The sequence below is a fragment of the Protopterus annectens genome, chromosome 5.part1 (genome assembly GCF_019279795.1).
Source record: "Protopterus annectens isolate FY-2018-M chromosome 5.part1, PAN1.0, whole genome shotgun sequence".
Classification (NCBI taxonomy): Eukaryota; Metazoa; Chordata; order Ceratodontiformes; family Protopteridae; genus Protopterus; species Protopterus annectens.
In genome coordinates this window covers 756861619-756882551 of record NC_056736.1, presented here as the reverse complement: position 1 = coordinate 756882551, position 20933 = coordinate 756861619, and the positions used below count along the sequence as shown (strand labels likewise).

General features: G+C 39.5%; 1 protein-coding gene across 1 annotated transcript in view; it reads right to left on the bottom strand.

The window, feature by feature from the left end:
- MAP6 (microtubule associated protein 6) overlaps positions 1 to 7284 on the bottom strand; it is a 301580-nt gene extending 294296 nt beyond the window's left edge. Inside the window, exon 1 of the mRNA XM_044073399.1 lies at positions 6051 to 7284. Coding sequence (XP_043929334.1) covers positions 6051 to 6826 — 776 coding nt within the window. The 5' untranslated portion in view covers positions 6827 to 7284. The remainder of the gene's footprint in view (positions 1 to 6050) is intronic.
- Between the last annotated feature and the right edge of the window lie 13649 nt (positions 7285 to 20933).

The window sequence follows — 20933 nt, the reverse complement described above, 5'->3', positions numbered from 1 at the left end:
GGGAACCACTCTGCATTAGTAAACATGATACATTGTAAGGTGCTGTGTAGCAGGGAACCACTCTGCATTAGTAAAAATAATTATGATACATTGTAAGGTGCTGTGTGGCAGGGAACCACTCTGCATTAGTAAACATAATTATGATACACTGTAAGGTGCTGTGTGGCAGGGAACCACTCTGCGTTAGTAAACATAATTATGATACATTGTAAGGTACTGTGTGACAGGGAACCACTCTGTGTTAGTAAACATAATTATTATACATTGTAAGGTGCTGTGTGGCAGGGCACCACTCTGCGTTAGTAAACATAATTATGATATATTGTAAGGTGCTGTGTGGCAGGGAACCACTCTGCATTAGTAAACATAATTATGATACACTGTAAGGTGCTTTATGGCAGGGAACCACTCTGCATTAGTAAACATAATTATGATACATTGTAAGGTGTTTTGTGGCTGGGAACCACTCTGAGTTAGTAAACATAATTATGATACATTGTAAGGTGCTTTGTGGCAGGGAACCACTCTGTGTTAGTAAACATGATACATTGTAAGGTGCTGTGTGGCAGGGAACCACTCTGCGTTAGTAAACATAATTATGATACATTGTAAGGTGCTGTGTGGCAGGGAACCACTTTTAGTTAGTAAACATAATTATGATACATTGTAAGGTGCTTTGTGGCAGGGAACCACTCTGCATTGGTAAACATAATTATGATACATTGTAAGGTGCTGTATGGCAGGGAACCACTCTGCATTAGTAAACATAATTATGATACATTGTAAGGTGCTGTGTGGCAGGGAACCACTCTGCATTAGTAAACATAATTATGATACATTCTAACGTGCTGTGTGGCAGGGAACCACTCTGCATTAGTAAACATAATTATGATACATTGTAAGGTGCTGTGTGGCAGGGAACCACTCTGCGTTAGTAAACATAATTATGATACATTGTAAGGTGCTGTGTGGCAGGGAACCACTCTGCATTAGTAAACATAATTATGATACATTGTAAGGTGCTGTGTGACAGGGAACCACTCTGCATTAGTAAACATAATTATGATACATTGTAAGGTGCTGTGTGGCAGGGAACTACTCTGTGTTAGTAAACATAATTATGATACATTGTAAGGTGCTTTGTGGCAGGGAACCACTCTGCGTTAGTAAACATGATACATTGTAAGGTGCTGTGTGGCAGGGAACCACTCTGCATTAGTAAACATAATTATGATACATCGTAAGGTGCTGTGTGGCAGCGAACCACTCTGCATTAGTAAACATAATTATGATACATTGTAAGGTGCTGTGTGTCAGGGAACCACTCTGCATTAGTAAACATAATTATGATACATTGTAAAGTGCTGTGTGGCAGGGAACTACTCTGTGTTAGTAAACATAATTATGATACATTGTAAGGTGCTGTGTGGCAGGGAACTACTCTGTGTTAGTAAACATAATTATGATACATTGTAAGGTGCTGTGTGACAGGGAACCACTCTGTGTTAGTAAACATAATTATGATACATTGTAAGGTGCTGTGTGGCAGGGAACCACTCTGTGTTAGTAAACATAATTATGATACATTGTAAGGTGCTGTGTGGCAGGGAACTACTCTGTGTTAGTAAACATAATTATGATACATTGTAAGGTGCTGTGTGGCAGGGAACCACTCTGTGTTAGTAAACATAATTATGATACATTGTAAGGTGCTGTGTGGCAGGGAACTACTCTGGGTTAGTAAACATATTTATGATACATTGTAAGGTGCTGTGTGGTAGGGAACCACTCTGCGTTAGTAAACATGATACATTGTAAGGTGCTGTGTAGCAGGGAACCACTCTGCATTAGTAAACATAATTATGGTACATTGTAAGGTGCTATGTGGCAGGGAACCACTCTGCATTAGTAAACATGATTATGATACATTGTAAGGTGCTTCGTGGCAGGGAACCACTCTGCATTAGTAAACATAATTATGATACATTGTAAGGTGCTTTGTGGCAGGGAACCACTCTGCATTAGTAAACATAATTATGATATATTGTAAGGTGCTGCGTGGCAGGGAGCCACTCTGTGTTAGTAAACATAATTATGATACATTGTAAGGTGCTGTGTGGCAGGGAACCACTCCGCATTAGTAAACATGATACATTGTAATGTGCTGTGTGGCAGGGAACCACTCTGTGTTAGTAAACATAATTATGATACATTGTAAGGTGCTGTGTGGCAGGGAACTACTCTGTGTTAGTAAACATATTTATGATACATTGTAAGGTGCTGTGTGGCAGGGAACCACTCTGCGTTAGTAAACATGATACATTGTAAGGTGCTGTGTAGCAGGGAATCACTCTGCATTAGTAAACATAATTATGGTACATTGTAAGGTGCTATGTGGCAGGGAACCACTCTGCATTAGTAAACATGATTATGATACATTGTAAGGTGCTTCGTGGCAGGGAACCACTCTGCATTAGTAAACATAATTATGATACATTGTAAGGTGCTTTGTGGCAGGGAACCACTCTGCATTAGTAAACATAATTATGATATATTGTAAGGTGCTGCGTGGCAGGGAGCCACTCTGTGTTAGTAAACATAATTATGATACATTGTAAGGTGCTGTGTGGCAGGGAACCACTCCGCATTAGTAAACATGATACATTGTAATGTGCTGTGTGGCAGGGAACCACTCTGTGTTAGTAAACATAATTATGATACATTGTAAGGTGATGTGTGGCAGGGAACCACTCTGCATTAGTAAACATAATTATGATACATTGTAAGGTGTTGTGTGGCAGGGAACCACTCTGCATTAGTAAACATGATTATGATACATTGTAAGATGCTTTGTGGCAGGGAACCACTCTGCATTAGTAAACATAATTATGATACATTGTAAGGTGCTGTGTGGCAGGGAACCACTCTGTGTTAGTAAACATAATTATGATACATTGTAAGGTGCTGTGTGGCAGGGAACCACTCTGCATTAGTACACATGATACATTGTAATGTGCTGTGTGGCAGGGAACCACTCTGTGTTAGTAAACATAATTATGATACATTGTAAGGTGCTGTGTGGCAGGGAACCACTCTGCATTAGTAAACGTGATACATTGTAATGTGCTGTGTGGCAGGGAACCACTCTGTGTTAGTAAACATAATTATGATACATTGTAAGGTGCTGTGTGGCAGGAATTCACTCTGCATTAGTAAACATAATTATGATACATTGTAAGGTGCTTTGTGGCAGGAGGTGATAAGAATACAAAGAAAAGAAGACAGAGAATAGCACAGAAAAAAGGAGAGTTAGATTGTGTTAAAGCCTTAAAGTATTTTATTTTATTAGTCATAGGTCAACAAATAAGTTCAACTATATTTGATTTCCAATAGAACATTAAACAAACAATACTATGCTCAGGGGACGGCTGACATCCCAGAGGCATTCACTACAGATTTATTAGGTCTGCAGTATTATTCAGTCTGCATGATTATATCACTGCTAAACAAATAGATTAATGGAGTCGAGAAACTGTTACCTGCTGCCACATCATCTTAGTGCAAATAAATAACTGAAAGAGCTGAGACAGACAGAAGAAAGAACATGCCCCACAAAAGTGGAAATTGTGCTTTTAATGATTTCTGTCAAAGAAAATACTAAAAAATATTTCATATAAATGGTATTAGATGGATAATAATATTTTTTGAAGGGTTACACTGGTGGCACTAGCTAAATTATAAAGAGTCCTTCTATTTTTGACTGTGCTAATTTTCCATGTGAATGCTTTCAGTACTACTATTAATAGATTTCTGCAGTGGGATATCAAATAGGATTTATTAAGAAATGAGCGATAATCTATAGTTTTATCATTGTGTAATTAGCCAATTAATACATAAATAAGATGCTATTAAAAAGAAGTATTAAATAAGAGTTATATTTTTTATTGATCCTAATTTTGTCTTATTAAATAAGAGTTGCATTCTTGGTTTATCCTAAACTTTTCTTATTTTTCCAGTTCTGTATAACAACTGACATATGCATTTAATCCCAAATGTTTTGGTAGAATTCAACTAGACAGTAACATTTTTTTATTTTCACTGAAATTGCATTTGATGTAGCATTCACTATTGCATAAGATTTCAGACCACAATTACAGGTTCATAGATTAGTACTAGGATAACTGCCCTTGTGGGCCATATTAAGCTTAGCCAATTACCTCATGCGAGAATCAAACCCTGCACCTTGTGTTTTTAAATAAACACCTTAGCTATTATGCCAACCTCCCAACCCCAAGGCAGTTATCACTTATTCAGGGGTCATTGTTAACAGACATCTGGGATTCTATGTACGGTTTGACAAAAAAAGACTAGAGGGAAGGTATAATCGTCATACAGTTCATCAGATGACACTATATATTTTAAATAACATTGTTTTAAGCTCAGATTTTTCCCTGATGTTTGAGGTTGCTGATGAGGTAAGCCCACTAAGCATCATGCAGACTTTAGATAAAACAAATGTGCACACTTTTAAAATACAACTGTTTGAAATGTCTTCTGTCTCAGGCATTCACTTAGGCCATCAGACTTCACTTGTTAGGTTAAATTCTGAGCATCTGTGCCACACAATGTACTGCTACAGTAGCTTTTCTTGGACCAGTATTTCACATTGTATCAGTATCCATTAAACTATTTATTTGAAATTTGGTAACCGGGTTAGTCTAGCTGAGCTAGAAGTGCATTTTCAGTGGAGACCCGAGGAGAAAAGCTCCAACTATCTCCTCACTGACCATTGTTATTTACAACAAATACTAAAATGTATTTACATATGTTACCCTTATCCCAGGATCAGTATTTGACAGGTAAATGTATTACTTATAATAAGGTCAACCACTTCTCGCCCAATAGGGTGTCATTTTATCTCTAAAGTCAATAATGTGACAGGAGAACAGTGCTGTAAAGCTTAATTTGTGAAGCTGGGTCATGATATAACAGAAGTTCTTTGATTCACATCACTGCACAACTATCTTTACTCCCTGCAAATGATAAGTTGCAACAATGTGTTTAATGAAAAGACAATGAAAGTTCCAGCTCATTTTGCTTCAGCCACATGTTCTACTCCAGTCACACAGGACTACTGAGGGATGGATTGCTAAGGTAAACAGATAATGGATAAGACAGCCCCACCCCAATTCCTTTTCACCCACAAGAAATGTGTAAAACTAATACACTTAATTACAACTGTTAGTCCAGCAATTTCTTTCCTTTCTGGATGACATTACACTGATCTGTAGTGATGACAGTGTAAGTTTAGCTCAGTGCTGTTTTCTTATGACATTTTATATCACTGATCCATACAACACATAATACAAAGTCGGCACAAGAAATGGTTTCAATAATATATCCTAAATGTACTAACAATACAAGTATTTACCCAACTAAAGTGATTCATTACTGTATTCCTGCACTACTCTAAGGTCACTCTGCCCACCCTCTCTCCCTCGATTACATTTACCTGGATGAAGATAGTTTTCTCTGGTAGTTATGCTACAGGAGGTTACAGAATGTTTTTGTTTATGCTCTACACCTAACAGTCTGGGCAAGATTCATCTGATTAAAGTGATTTAAATGTGGGCTGTTACATGCAGCATGTGCTTCAACATGGTGAATAGCCCACATTCGACAGTGCAGTCTCCCAGATCCTTTTTTTCTTGTTATTTCAGTTTAGCTTATACACTCCTCCAAGAGTTGCTTCAGTACCAAAAGCCCACACTGTCCTTTACAGAATGAGAGATGACTCTCCCAATGGGATCATTCCCTTCCCCAGTTCTCAAACATTAGAAACAGGAGGCCTCCTTCTGTGCCACATGGCTGCCCTGAATGATGCATTAATTTAACAAACTTAAATTAACTAAAATAAAGAGATGTTAAAAAATGCTCTGCATGACTATCATATATTATTTTATTTGCCTTGCTTTGCAGCTTACTAATGAGCATTATACTGCGTAAACAAACATATGCAAACACTAAGACTTATTTTGTCTACTAATTACCTGTAGGAAGTGCCATCCAACCTTTCCTCCTTGATCTGACGGTTCAAAGCATCTGCTGCAGCTCTTCCTCTTGCCTCAGAGAGGCCTGGCTGGGGTTCAACTTTTGCTGTTTTTGTCTCACGGTCTGTACCTAACGGTGCTGCTGGCTTTGATGGGTGGGCACCCACAGCTGCTTGTCCTGCAGGTATGTCAGGTGCCTTTTCCTTTCGGGAAGCCTTCTTGCTTTTTTCTGCTGGCACAACCTTTTCAGCTCCTGGCTTCTCTTCCACTGCACGTTTCTCTGTGCCCTTCTCTACAGCTGCAGATGGTGGGGCTGCTGAAGGTTTGGGTATCCAGGGGTGGTCCCCTCTTTTTGAGATGGGCCAGGGTTTAAAATCCTGCTGGTACTGGGTCTCTCTAGGGAAAGGCGAGTGTGATGGATGGTACTCACTGCGGGGCTTACAGCTGGGCTCTGGGCGTACTTTCCAGTGCTTGTAGTCCTGCCGCATGACAGAGCCCTGCACATCGCCCTCTCTCAACACCCTATGTGAATCTTCAGCTGTGGCACCTGTCGTCTTAGCAACTACATCATGGTCACCATGGGAAGGCTGTGTATCTATAGCAACAGAGGCACCACGGGTCTGGGGTATAGGTGGCTGGTGCTGCAGATGTTGGGGAACCCCTTCTGTGACCTCAGAATATTTTGTGAAGACTAAAGGCACTGCTATGTCTGCCTTATCTAGCTGGTTCCAAAAACGGGCGAGACAGCATGCCCTGGTAATGCAGGGCCATGCCATGGTGGAGGGATCCAATTTTAAAAATTAAGTGAATCTGATTTATGCCAAAAACATGTGCATTCGTCTTTCCCAGGCTCCAAATCTATAGGTTGTTGCAACAATGTTGCCAAATGCAGTATTTGGATAACACCGGGGGGCCTTTAAATCCTTTGAAACCGCTAGTGTCTTCTTCTGCCAAGCTGCATCCACAAGTCAGATTCTGCGGGAAGTCTAATATCAAAAAGTGTTTTTCATTTCAGAACACCTTTAACAATTGCAGAGCTTTTTTTTCTCCCTTATTGGTATCTTCTCTGTATTTCGTGTCGCCTAGGTGGCTCCCTTTGAGCAGAATTTGGTCAAGCTAACAGCATATCGATGTAAAACGATGGATACCACTGCAGGACGAGACCCACCCTTTCAGCAGCATCCTCACAGCAGAGATTGTTCCACTAACATTGAAGTATCACCTGCCTTCGTCAGCACGCAGCGTCTGTCTAATGTGGGGTGGGGTAAAATGGGGGGGGGGTATTAAGAATTAACCTTTCACAACCCGAAAGGGAATTTATGAATGCGGATTCTGGACACCACCGGCGACATGAACCAGTCCGGAATTTACGTCACATTACAGCTGCGTAAAATGTAAATTTACTTAAAATAGCTTTAAATTTAGAAGCATCATTCTGACATACACGTTCTGAAAAGGACAGCAGCACTTTGGCAGGGTGAAACAGAAGGCTCTGTCCACTGTCCTGGTGCTTAAATGTTAAGGTGCTATGTAAAATACAACCTGCTGTATGCCTGTCTATACAGATCTGAGTGTTAGCGTCAAGGTGCAATGAGTGCTTTTCTAGTGCGGTTTTATTATACTGTATGCTGAATACTAAATCAGACGGCATAGATTTGCAGAAGTTGAGATAATCCTAACTCGTGCTGCAGGAAGCTGGAAAAGGATACATTGTAAACTTGCAACAGTAACCATTTCTGTGGCTCGCGAGCTCCTGCGGTTTCTGCAGGCACTGAATGATCAGCTTGTTCCGCTTGTGAGGGCATATGGGGAGGGCAAATTAGTGAACTGCCAAGTCCCCTTAGCCCCCCATTGGGGCCCCTCCGGCATCCCCTGCAATGGCACTTTAGCTGTGATGCGGTTCATCTCCCTTTGCTTTTAGCTACTTTGAAATCTCCGGCACCACAAACGTGATGAAGACTCTGTATTTCAGAGCACTTGTAGGGGGATAACGCTAACAGCCCCATAAAAATGCCAGCTTTTCTTATCACAGCAGCTCAGTATCCTCTTGCAGCCGTTCAGACGTTGTCTGCTGATAAGGAAAGGCCGGCAGTCAGAACTCATGGACTCAGCTTCCCGTCCAAGGAGCACCGCCGTGCTCTAGGACACACTATACTAACAAAATGTTTGCTCATGTTTTTTTTTCATTCTTTCAGAATTTTTCCAAAATTTGTGACTATAATATTCATGTAAGAGGTCCAGGCAAGCAAAAAAAAAAAACTGCACTGTCTCCAGCGTTTATTTCTACAATATAAGCTCAAGTAATTTTGATGAATGTGTAAAATTTTATATATATATATATATATATATATATATATATACATATACATATATATATATATATAAAACGTATATATAAAACAGTATCTTCAGACACCGCACAATTTTTGTTGTGCCCTCATTGTACGTGCCCCGTTACAGCCGATTAATTAATTACCCTCACCGTTTTCCACGGGTTGTAGCGGTGGTAGTTTTGCAAGCCTTGATTCCAAGCGATGTAGATCTGGATCACCATGCAGAGAATCGCCTGTGTAGAAACAGCAAACATTGTGAAATATCGTGGATTTTTTCTGGGCGGTATGATGCAGAAAAAAAAAACATGGAAAGAGAACAGGGAAGCTAGCTGTACAGTTTATTTTGGAATGATTTGCTGGGGAACTGGTATACCTCTCTAAACTGTCCAGATTTTCAGAGAATGTCCAGATTTTTGCCTCATGTTCTTGGTGTGTTTCTCGTAAAATGTGTTATTTTTTGGCAAATCACAGGTATGATTTCAGGAATGAAGTCATTAAATAATGATATACATTTGGGTTTCAGAGTTCATATCCTTCAGAAAAGTGCACGCTAAGACAAATCCAGCTATTCTAGCATCTTTCTAAGTTTATAAGAGCAATATATGAAAAGAGACATGGAAGAGCTCTCTGATCTTGTAGCCTGGGCAGGTATGACCCTAGCCCTGAGTAGCATCCTGCCATCGCCCAGAATTATATTGCAGTACAAGGACATAATGATTGACTTCAACAATTGGCTAAGCTTTTGGTGTCATTCTAAGGGGATCCAATATCTGTCTGCCGGGATGACATGGTCGACAGACCATGATGCTTTGCCAGAGATGGCCTGCACCTGTCACCCCTGGGATTCCGGATAATGGCTAAGGCTCGTTCTGCCCCTACAGTGCCTTTTTTTAGGCAAGGTTTAAATGACAAATTCACCACCGTAACAGGAACAGGCAAGCAAAAACTGAGGGTAATGCTATTCAATGCTAGAAGTCTAAATTTCAAAAATGCACTCCCTCGAGGCACTCCTTAAAATGGAGAACATCGATAACTGTACAGTGACTGAGACCTGTTTCAAGACTCCAGAGAGCTCCCCTGCATTACCAGGCTATAACTCATACCACACTTTTCAGCCATCTAACCTGGACCGGAACACCAAAGGTGGTGGTGTGTTCATATTCATTAAGGATATCCACACCTCCAGGCTAGTTGCTCAGCATAATGCATCCGAGGTTATCCAAGTGCAACTAACTCTGGGCAAAACTGCAATCCAAATTGTAGCTTGCTACAGATCCCCCACCATGCCCCAGGATTCCCACTCCTCTATTCTTGATATACTGGAAAATATTAGAGTTCAACCAAACACCATAATAATGGGCGATTTCAACTACCCCACCATTAACTGGGAAAACTACACATGCACCAACTCCTTCACTAAACGCTTTCTAGAATTCATAAATTCCAATACCCTGGATCAACTTATCCACACCCCTACCAGGGGAAACAATATCCTAGACCTAGTCATTACCAACATGAGTGACCAGTGTTCCACACCTGAAGTCAACTCCTCGTTGGTCCGATCCGACCATAAGCTAATCACCCTTGATATCCACATCCCGCCCCCACCCCCCATTAAGGAAACCACAGTAAGAAATTTCTCCAAAGCCAACTTCAGGCTTCTTAAGACAGAAGTAGTGAACTTCATGATACCCATGCAGATGGACAACACAGTTACAACTGCTGAATCCTACACAAATGCGCTCTATAAGCACTTACATGAGTGCATGGATCGTGCTATCCCAAACAGAACCAAGACGCTATCCTCCAAAAAAAGGAAGCCAATCTTGTGGTCCCTTGCCATAAACAAACTCTACAACAAAAGGAAGAAACTGTTGCAAAAGAGAGTAAAATCCCAATGAGAGGAGGAGTTCCCTGGTCAGCCTCAGTAGGAAGCTGAGATCCATTATAAGATCCTCCAAAGCTAGCTACAAAAACAAAATCACCACTGATTCCAGGGACAACCACAAAGCATTCTATAGCTATGTCAAGAATCTCAATGCCAACACCCAGGTCTGCTCTGAGTTACAGCACAACGGTATGAAAATTACAGAACCAACTGATATTGCCAACGTCCTGGCAGATAGGTTCAGTGCTAACTTTACCCCCCTCTCACCCCCTAAAGGGTCCATATCTATACAGGAAGAATGCAGAGTCCCTGTATTCACAACTACGCAGGTAAAAGCTGTACCCTCTAAAGCCAAAAACACAGCATGCATGGGACCGGACAACATCCAAGGCTGTGTTTTACACGAACTTCAGAATGAACTGGCTCCACACCTAAGCACCTTGTTCAGTCATAGTCTCACATCAGGCTTTGTGCCCACTGAATGTCACACAGCAACAGTTATCCCACTCCACAAAGGGAGAGGCACCACTGATCCTGGGAACTATCGCCCTATTAGCCTGACAAGCCTGGTCTGTAAGGCCATGGAATGTATCATCATGGAACTCATAAACAAAGACATTGGTAACCTCCAAACTCTGGACCCTACCCAGTTTGGGTTTGTGAAAGGCCGATTATGCCTCCTGAACCTGATCAACTTCTTTGAGGCAGTCACCAAAGCTGTAGACGAGGGTAAGGTGGTTCACACAGCCCATCTTGACCTTGCCAAGGCTTTCAACACCATCCCCCATTCTGGAATTATAGCTAAACTCACTAAACTAGGTATAAATCCCTATGTCACAAGATGGGTTGCCAATTGGCCCACTGACAGAACCCACACAGTAAAAGTTGCAGACTTCAAATCTGACTTCACACCAGTGACAAGTGGAGTACCACAGGGTTCAGTCCTGGGACTTCTCCTGTTTGGTATCTACTTCTCTGAAGTACAGGCTAATACATAAGGCCTTTGGCTAATGAAGTTTGCAGATGACTGCAAACAAGGAGCCACAGTTGAGTCCCCAAATGATGTGGAAATCCTACAGAAGGGCCTCACTGAGACAGATGCCTGGTGTCAGAGCCATGGCCTCAAGCTCAATGCCAAAAAGTGCATTGTCATCCCCTTTGGTACCCATGAACTACCACATATGCAGCATACTACTTAATGCCAAATGTGTGATGAGACCTGGGGACCCAGGTGGACAGTAGTCTCTCCTTTGATAATCACATCACCACAGTAGTCAGGAAATCCTTCTACATGGCACACCTCAGCACAAAAGGGTTCTCATCTAGGAATAAAGAGGTCATTGTTCCCCTCTACTTAACACTCATTAGACCCATTATAGAGTACAATGCCTCTTTTGGAATGTACCTCACAAGACATCTGCAGCAGCTGGAAAGGACACAGAAGTACCTCACAAAGAGGATTACTGGCCTCAAACAGATGCCCTACACTGACCGTCTCATAAAACTCCAGCTTTACTCTGTAGCATATCGCCTACTCCGAAGAGATCTCTGCCTAACATATAAAGCTATGTCAAACCCAGAGCTGTTGGACATGCTACACCTAAAGAAATCCCAATCCCTCCAAGCTACATGCTCTAAGGACCTAAACCTTGTCACCACAATAAACAGGACATGCTGGAGGGATAGATTCCTGTCCCAGAGACTTCCCATACTCTGGAACAGGCTACCCATTTATGTCAAGCAAAGTTCCTCCTTAACACTCTTCAAGAAAAATCTTGATGAGTGGATGGGAAAAAGGAAATACACCCCGGGGATCACTTCTGTGGCTCTGCTCGACAGGGGCACAGGAAATTAACTTTCTTGGGTGACATAAGCCAGGGAACCTTGTTAGCTGGGCTTACCTAGGCTTTAGGGCTGATAGCGTAGTACCTACCTATGAACCTATGAACTTAAAATTTATCCCTATTTTTGGGCCTTTGTCTCCCACTCTGTCAGGGTTGTACAGATGTTTTACAGAGGTTAAGAGGTATGGGAACTGGGTCTCTTCAAACTACAAGTTTGCTATTTGCAGCTGCCATTTTTCCGTGTCTAAAGTAATTACTGCTCTATTAAGGACAGTATCATATACTACAGGAATGCATAGCCGTGTTCTGGTAGTGTAAAAAGAAAAGAGCTTTCATATGGCTGCAGGTATGAGTCATTCAACATAATGATATATATGTCCACTAATGCAATAAACAGTAGACTACACGTATGGTATAGTGCTTTGACTTTTACTACGTCACAGTAGTTGTGGAAAACCTGAAATCACCATTATTTATTTAATTATTTATATAATTAGTATAATTTATTTATTCTTAATGTTCTTTTATTATAATAAAATTCTCCCAATCGTACAAATGCAGCAGTTTAATAATATTAAGAATAAATGGGCATTTCAATTAGAGAAACAGGTACGGTGTACTATTACAATCCACTTCTGTAGACTACGACTTATTTATTATCATCTTCACCAATCAGTAGGGCTATTCCGTGTCACACCAATGACCTCTTCAGGCACCATGATCATGTTCGTCAGCTCCACCCCTACCCCCTGTGTGCAATCACAGCTACAGACAAGGAAACGTGCAGAAAGAATGGCAAACCTGGCAGAGATGCAGGCTGCCATAGTAAACATGAGGTTATAAAAGTTGTACCTGAAGGATAGTTTGGAGGGGTGCAAACTGTGTCAGTCACTATCACCATTCCTTTACTCCCATATTAATGGTGATGGGGGAATATCCTGGCTCAGGTGACAGTGCATGTACCTGGGGTGATCTAGCAGGGGGTTTATATCACCATTAGGATTTTAGAAGGCTGGGGTGGGTGGAGTAGCTAGATCGGCAATCCTTACTTTCATAGATGACAAGACTGAAAGAGACCCTATTGTGGCAGTTAGTTCTTCCAATGAAACCCATGAGGATGGGTTATTAAAAAAAGTATGGCAAGTGTGGGATGCACAGTGCATGCCTGATTAGCCTATCTGCATGTCATCTGCAGGGATGTATGTGGTTTCATTTTTGGAAACATTCTGTATTGTAAATCAGTCAGCGGTCGGCACCAACTGTGCTGCATAGCAGCATAATATCTCCCCAAATTTCCCTGCCCCCCCTTCCCTTATTAACAATCATAGTGAATAGAAACATGACAGAAAAAAGATCTGTCTTTTGCAATATACACCACCTTACATGCTGTAGCTCTTACTTTAAGAGACTCTTTTTCTTCCTTTACAAGCTGTGCTTTAGTAAGTTATCCAAAAGTAAATGCTTTGCTTATGTATTTATTAACAGCCCTAATATTTCACTGTGATTTTCTAACCACTTTCCATTTCATTTGGCTTTATTTTCCATTCCTTTTTACTTCTTTGCTCCCAAATGCACCCACTCTTTTTTCTTTTGATTGAATTTGCAAGCTGTGTCTCATATCACCCTTTGCTTTTCTGACTCTGTGTTCTGCTTCTTTCTGCTTTTTGCTCTAAATGGTATTCTTCACACCTTTCCTCCTTCTGCCCTCTTTTATATTTCCGTAAATACTTTTTCTTAAAAACACATTTTACTTCAAGAGTTCATGATGCTGTGTTTAATAATCACAATGTTTTTCCTGCTTATTTTTTTTTTCATTTTTATTTGCCATAGATTCATCTCTATATGGTAAAGATGTTATTAAATGGGGGTATGACAACTTTCCCCATGTAAATACCCGTAATGAATTTCCTATAAATAGATGTACAAATAGTTCCCTTTTCAAGGCCCTGCAAACAAAGATTTCTTCTATGATCACAGTTCTGATGTGTCAAACCTTTTTTTGGGGCTACTACAAGTTCTCACATGCTAGTAGCGTAGGACCCACTTGTCCATGTCCACTTGCTTGAAAAGGCAGGTGTTCTAACTCCCTCTATCCTCATCTTATTTAAGTACTTAGCCTCCCCCAAACCCAACACTTTTAAACTGCATAGCCCTAGCAGAGCCATTACTCTACCCTAAAACTCTCACCCAGTTCCTAACCCATGTACTCACATCGTAACCCTAAAACTCCACTCCTCCTTGTAAACCAAACTTCTACATGACAATACTCCTTAAGAGATGACCAAGTTGTTCAGGATTTGGGTACCTATGTGGACAGTGACCCATCTTTCAAAATTAAATGGAATATGCTAGAATGTATTAGGTTACTTTGGATGTTAGACATTTATATACAAACATTAGATATACAGATGGTATTAAAGCATTATATTGTTTCTTGGGAGACAATCCTGTCTCCAATTATATTATTGAATTGTTACAATTTTGTTTTTTGAATAATTATTTTAGTTTTAATAATGTGATTTATCATCAGTTACTGGACACTGCACCTTTTGCCCCCATGCATGCAAATTTATTAATGTCCATGTTTGAGATGGATTATATATATATTCACATAATTTTGTGAAAAATTATGTTTTATATTATTACAGATACATAGATTATTTAATTTTTGTCAGGATGGTTTAAGTGAAGTTCAAGATTTTGTAAAGGATTTACAGAATAATAGGTTCATAGGTAGGTACTAGGCTATCGGTCCAAGGGCCTACGTACAATTTATCTTTTGATGGGTTACAGTATGGTACTAAGGTTACATTTTTGGATCTATGTTTGAAGGGCCTTGAAAAGGGAACTATTTGTACATCTATTTATAGGAAATTCATTACTGGTATTTACATGGGGAAAGTTGTCATACCCCCATTTAATAACATCTTTACCATATGGAGAATTATTATGACTGCATAGGATTTGCAATAATTATACAGATCTTTATGAAGAAATTTTATGAATGTCAGTAATGTTTTTGAACAGGGGGTATGATTTTGATTCTATTAAGAATACTGTATATAAAATTGTGAGTTTAGACAGTTTGTGATGGAAAAATAAGAATGATGGCGTAGTTAAAAGGAACGTACAAGGACAAGAGAAAGTTTACTTTGTCATGACTTATATCTTAAGTGAAAAGGTAGGGAAAATATTGAAATATTATTGGAAATTTCTGGTTAATGATGGTGAATTATCTAAAATATTCTTTAATCTGCCTTTTATTTCTTATAAGCGAGGGCAAAACATGAAGGACATGCTTGTTCATGCATATTTTGTGTCTCCTAATGAAAATATTGTTGTTTCTCCCACATTATTGAGTTATTTTCCTTGTAGTAATTGTAATATTTGTAAATTTATTGTACCTGGTTTTAAATTATAAACAATGTGAGGTTTGATTTTTCTGCTACATTTTCTTGTATGACTAAGGGCCTTGTTTATACCCTTAGATGCCCCCTGCAACCTGTTCTGTATTGGAGAAAGTAAAATAATGTTTAGGGTAGGTTGCAGGAGCATATTAGGGACATCAAGAAACAGAAAATAGAAAGTTCTATTGCTATTCATTTTAAAGAACATCATAAAAGTGATTTTACGAACCCGCGGTGGTGGTGCTGCGGTAGCGTTGCCACCTCACAGTAAGACGCTGTCCGGTTCGATTCTCAGCTAGAGTGTCTTCTGCGTGGAGATATGCATGAATGGGTGTACCTTCGTTGAAGGTTGTGTCTGAGGGCTGGTAACACGGCACGTAAAAATCAACTACCAACTGGGAAAAACTGAAAGACACAACAACAACAACAACATAAAAGGGATTTTACATTGTTACAAGGGACAAGTCGTGAAAAAGTGTTAGCTAGATTAGAAGACAATTATATGTTGAAAAATAAACTTTTTAAAGAATCTATTTTTGTATTGAAATATAATACTTTGGTACCATATGGTTTAAATTGTGAGATTAATTGGAAATACTTGATTTAATTGTTTTATTGTTTGATTGGGTAATTGGTGTCTGTTGGCTACATATGGTGATATTTTGTATTGTTTGTTGCTTCTTGAAGGATGCTTGGCCGAGGCACTAAAGGCTTGTACAATAAAACTTTTTGGATCAGCGGCTTGTTGTTTATTTTGTTTTATTGTATTTTTTGTGGTTTTTAACTTTTAAAAATAGTCTGAAATTAAATTACCTGGTTTAGGCCATAAAGATTGTATCTTACAGTTCTGATTGCAGTGACAGACAAAATATATGTGAAAACCAGGACTAGGAATCCTACTGTATTGTCCTTATGGGTGAACTAATTGCTACCCTGGAATGGTGGAAGTTTTTGAAATGGTTTTATAGATTCCAGATTCTATAACACATCTTAGCAAAGCTCTATGTGTGTGTGTATATGATGACACATATGTGTTAGATTCTGATTCAGTTTCTAATAAAGGGGGCAGTGTGGGAACCAAAGTCAGATGACCAGATGTATGTGATGTTTTTTCTGTAATCCAGCACTGAAATTATGTTTTAATACTAGATGAGGCAAACATCTCAGGGGGTCTGTTTTGAAACCTGACAAAGAAGGATCACTCACCCACTTCATCTTGCTTTGCTTTATCAAGTAACCAGGAGTAGTATGTCTTTAGATCAGTCAGGGAAATATAGTGACATTAGTTAACCATTACTTTTCTGTATCTGTGTGAATCTTTCCATCTGCTATTTTTAATATTTCCTGAGATGAAACTCTGGTGTTTATTGTCAGTAGATATTTAGCATTTTCATGATTATTTTATTATTAAATATATTTAAACTTTTCATTGTGGCTGGTCTTTTAGAGAATATTTTAAACTTTGAGAGTGCTTATATTTATTTGGTGAAACTGTGGCCACTCCTGAAAGCCTTGCAGCATTGGCTAAATGCTACCATTTGTATTAGTGTTAATTTTACTCAGTATAATTGGGTGTCCTTGTAAGAGCCTTAGAGTAGCTGGCTTTGGAGTGTTCTAGTGGCAGTATCTACTTTATAGTCTTGGCAGAGGGGGCATAGCTGTTAAATCTTTACCAGCCTTTCCCAGGTGTGTGTGTCTGTGTGTGTGTGTGTGTGTGTGTGTGTGTGTGTGTGTGTGTGTGTGTGTGTGTGTGTGTGTGTGTGTGTGTGTGAAAATTAAATCTCAAAGAGTATGTGTGTCAGCTAACTGAAGCAGGGAAACAGATCACTGGTTTCACAGAGATGCTGGTGGAGGACTTGGCTGAGGACTCAACTCTACAGCTGTGTCAGTGGGGACTCTTATTTGGGTGCCTAGGGAGAGACAGGGAAATTCAGTCCTAGAAATGAGTGTACTCCCTGTGTGCTCTTAAGGGAAATTGTTCTTGATGCAGAGAGCTGCATCTGGAAATACTGTGTCTATCTATTTTTGTTCCAAGTGAACATCCCTCACCAGTGTCCATGGTGAGGAGTAAGGCCGCTTGATTACTGGCTCAGAGGAGGTATGTCACAGCAGTACTGATGGATTTAGTGCACATCAGCAAGTCAAATGGCATCAGAAATACTCAGTCTAGGGATATAAACTTTTTCTGCATTATCAATAGAATAGTTTGGAGGGACAGGTATGTTTTGCGGAGGATACTGCTGCTCTGGAACAATTTGCCTATCACATAAAATAGAGTTAATCCCTGTCCATTTTCAAGCACAACATAGATCTATGAATGGGAAACAGAAAATGTACCCCAGGACTGCCCCCTGTATTACTAATGGAGAGATGCAGCTTCTAAATGTTTTATCCCATGCATGGGTTCCCCAAATTATCTATCATATGATTCCAGTTATTCTTACTACCAATAATATATAATTATCGACCATGTGATGGGTATAGCCAGTATATAAATGGGATAAGTTAATTCTAAGCACAAAAGGGAAACTGGCAAGGAGTAAAATGGCTCACTAGGACAGCTAGCATAGTACTTACCTATGAACCTATAAAAACTGCAATCTCCCAAATCTGATTTCTCTAATCACTACATAGCCCTAAACTTCCTTCCTTAACCCTAAACCTAAAACTCCCTTGCCATGCTGTGTAATGCTAAACTGTCCTTTCCTCTCCCTAACCCTAAATCCTCCCCTGAACCCTAAATCCCCTTCCTAATTGCTGTCCTCATCCAATCTTGCACCACTTCCACTTGCTCCCTATGGCTGCTGCTCAAACTCATATAATATAAGTTGGGTAAGGAGGTGAGGTTAAGGGGTGAGGTGCAACAGCTACTTTCCCGAATTCATATTCAAGTCTGAGTGTGAGTGCCATCCTGTACAGCCTACAAGATGCTCTAGTCCCTGGTTTTGGGTCACTGGTGTTTGACCACTTGGGACTCAAGTTCTTGTAGAAGAACACCATTTTTTCTTGTACACTTTTATACCATTTTGTTTCATAGTTGCTGTTGCACTTCTTTAAGCTCATGATTTTAAATGTCGCGGCGTTACAGATAATTTGATGGTGAATCATACTGTCTGACGGATTATCTCTTCATGGGCAATTGGTTACTTTTGTGGCTCAGGTCCTTTCCCATCATTACTGTTTGAGAGTACAAGGTTTAAGTTCATGACTGCTCTTTAGTATCATTGTGACTGAGTCTTACATCTTGTGGGACATCAACAATAACCTTGCATTTTGGACATGGCTGTAGTCACAGCATTAAAGTCCTCCAGCTAACTTGTATTCTTTGCCATCCTATGGATACTGTATATATAATTTTCAGTCCAATACATAGTGCCATTTCCAATTTATGTTTTTTTTTTATGCTTTATTTTTTATTAAATGTATCTCTTGCTGCATTAAGTGACATCATCCTTTGAGGTCTTCTATCAGCAGTGCCTTGGCCATATGCATACGATTATACTTTTCACTCTGTATGCTGTTTTCTGTATTTTTTGGAACTTCTAATGTGGTACAATCTGTTTTAGTAGATAATTTTAAGACATCCTTTGTTTGTCATAGAAGGCTGCATGGTGTGTTATTGATTAACTAGACATGTTTCTCGTTTCTTCATACTTAGGTGCTGTAATTTATTACATGCTGATCTTTTCATTCTTTCTCTAATTGTTTTCTCACTAAAAGCTTGCAAACATTCCTGTAGGAAGTGGTATAAAATATATGGCATAATAACAACATAAAAATAAGTAAAAATACTGGTACTGAAACAATTTAACTCACCACAGCCGAGTGCGCCTCCAGGCGTTTCTGTAGTTACCTCCTATTGATGCCTCTAGGCATCAAATATTGCTTGTTCATATTCACTTTAATAATTCCAAAACCATGGTACATACAAGGTATCAGAAGAGTTTTATCTTAAAGCTTACATGATGGGAAACACAATTGTACTGATTTTTGACCTCTGTCTAATGCAGCTAAAGATATATTAAATATTATTTGTATACTGTTTATTTGTATTGTAATAATTTTCATATTTCTCTAAATATCTCAACATTCAGGTAACACAGGCAGAACTGCATAGCCAAATATGACAGCTCACAGTTGTATAAAGAAAATCCCGCTGACAGGATGTGTCTTGCTTGAATGGCTACCAAGATATCATAAGCTGTTTATACAACATTACAACATTAATATTCACTGACTTTATTTTGATTTATGGAATCCAGTTTTAAGCATTGAATGAATGCCAGCAATTTAACAATTAATTTATCCTGAATAGTTTGCATTTACAGTTTTCTAGTAACACTCATGGTTCCAGAGATAGGGATATTTGTTTGAACTGTAAGGTGATAACTTCATTTTTCAAAGGCTTAAACCACACCCACTGGGGGTTAAAGGTACACACTCAAAAGAGTTGTCCAGGGAACAAGCAGAGTATGGTCTGAAGGGTTGCTTAGCTGCTGTTAAGGAACATAGCTGCATCATCATTGGTGGTTTCAACTACAAATGCATTAAAAACCCAGTAAGTGCAACAAATGAGGTCTTGAAGAACAGTTTTAACATAAAATGTGCAATGCTTCTGTTTGTTTCAATGGGTTAGACTAGAAGGATGGACATAAAATGCCTATTGACTTATAGATTTGCACTTTCTCCCATTGTTGGTATTATAAAAAGCCGTACCTGACTTTCTTGTGATTTGGAATGGTTACGATTCATCTGTACTTAATACACAAAAATCTTTGCCTTGCACAGAACACAACACCATTAACAATATGTATTCCAGACAGCACATGGGGTTGCTGTGAACAGGGAGCTCAGTTTTAGTATATTAGGGCACACAGAAGAGACTGCAGCACAATGTCTGATATACTGAGTTGTTTAATTTCACTCAGACTGAAAACAGACTCAAACACTATGTCCTTATAACATGTAGCTTAAAATGAAAACATACAGGATGAATTGAAGGATTTGTTACTCAGTAAACAAGGGGTTTGATCACCGAGTAACATTTTAAATGGCTGAATGAGGTACATTAGTATAATACCAAGAAGTGCACTGCTACAATCATCCTCCCATTGGTCGCCTGGCCACAGTGAAAGCTTGTTAGCAGATAGGCATGTGAATTCCATGTCTGTTAATAATGTTTTTTATGATTCTTCAGCAGTCAGATTACATAGAGCAGGATCTAGATGCACAGAATGTACCATTGCATGTACAAGGTGTGTTTAATCATTTGCAGCCTAGCAGCTGACAGCTACTTACACATAAATGGGCAGCAGAGACTGTTTCACAACAGAGGGTGAGGCATGACTGCTCTCAAACATAATTTTATTGAGTCTTATAAGCAAACGTCATCATATCGACAGAAAGGTAAT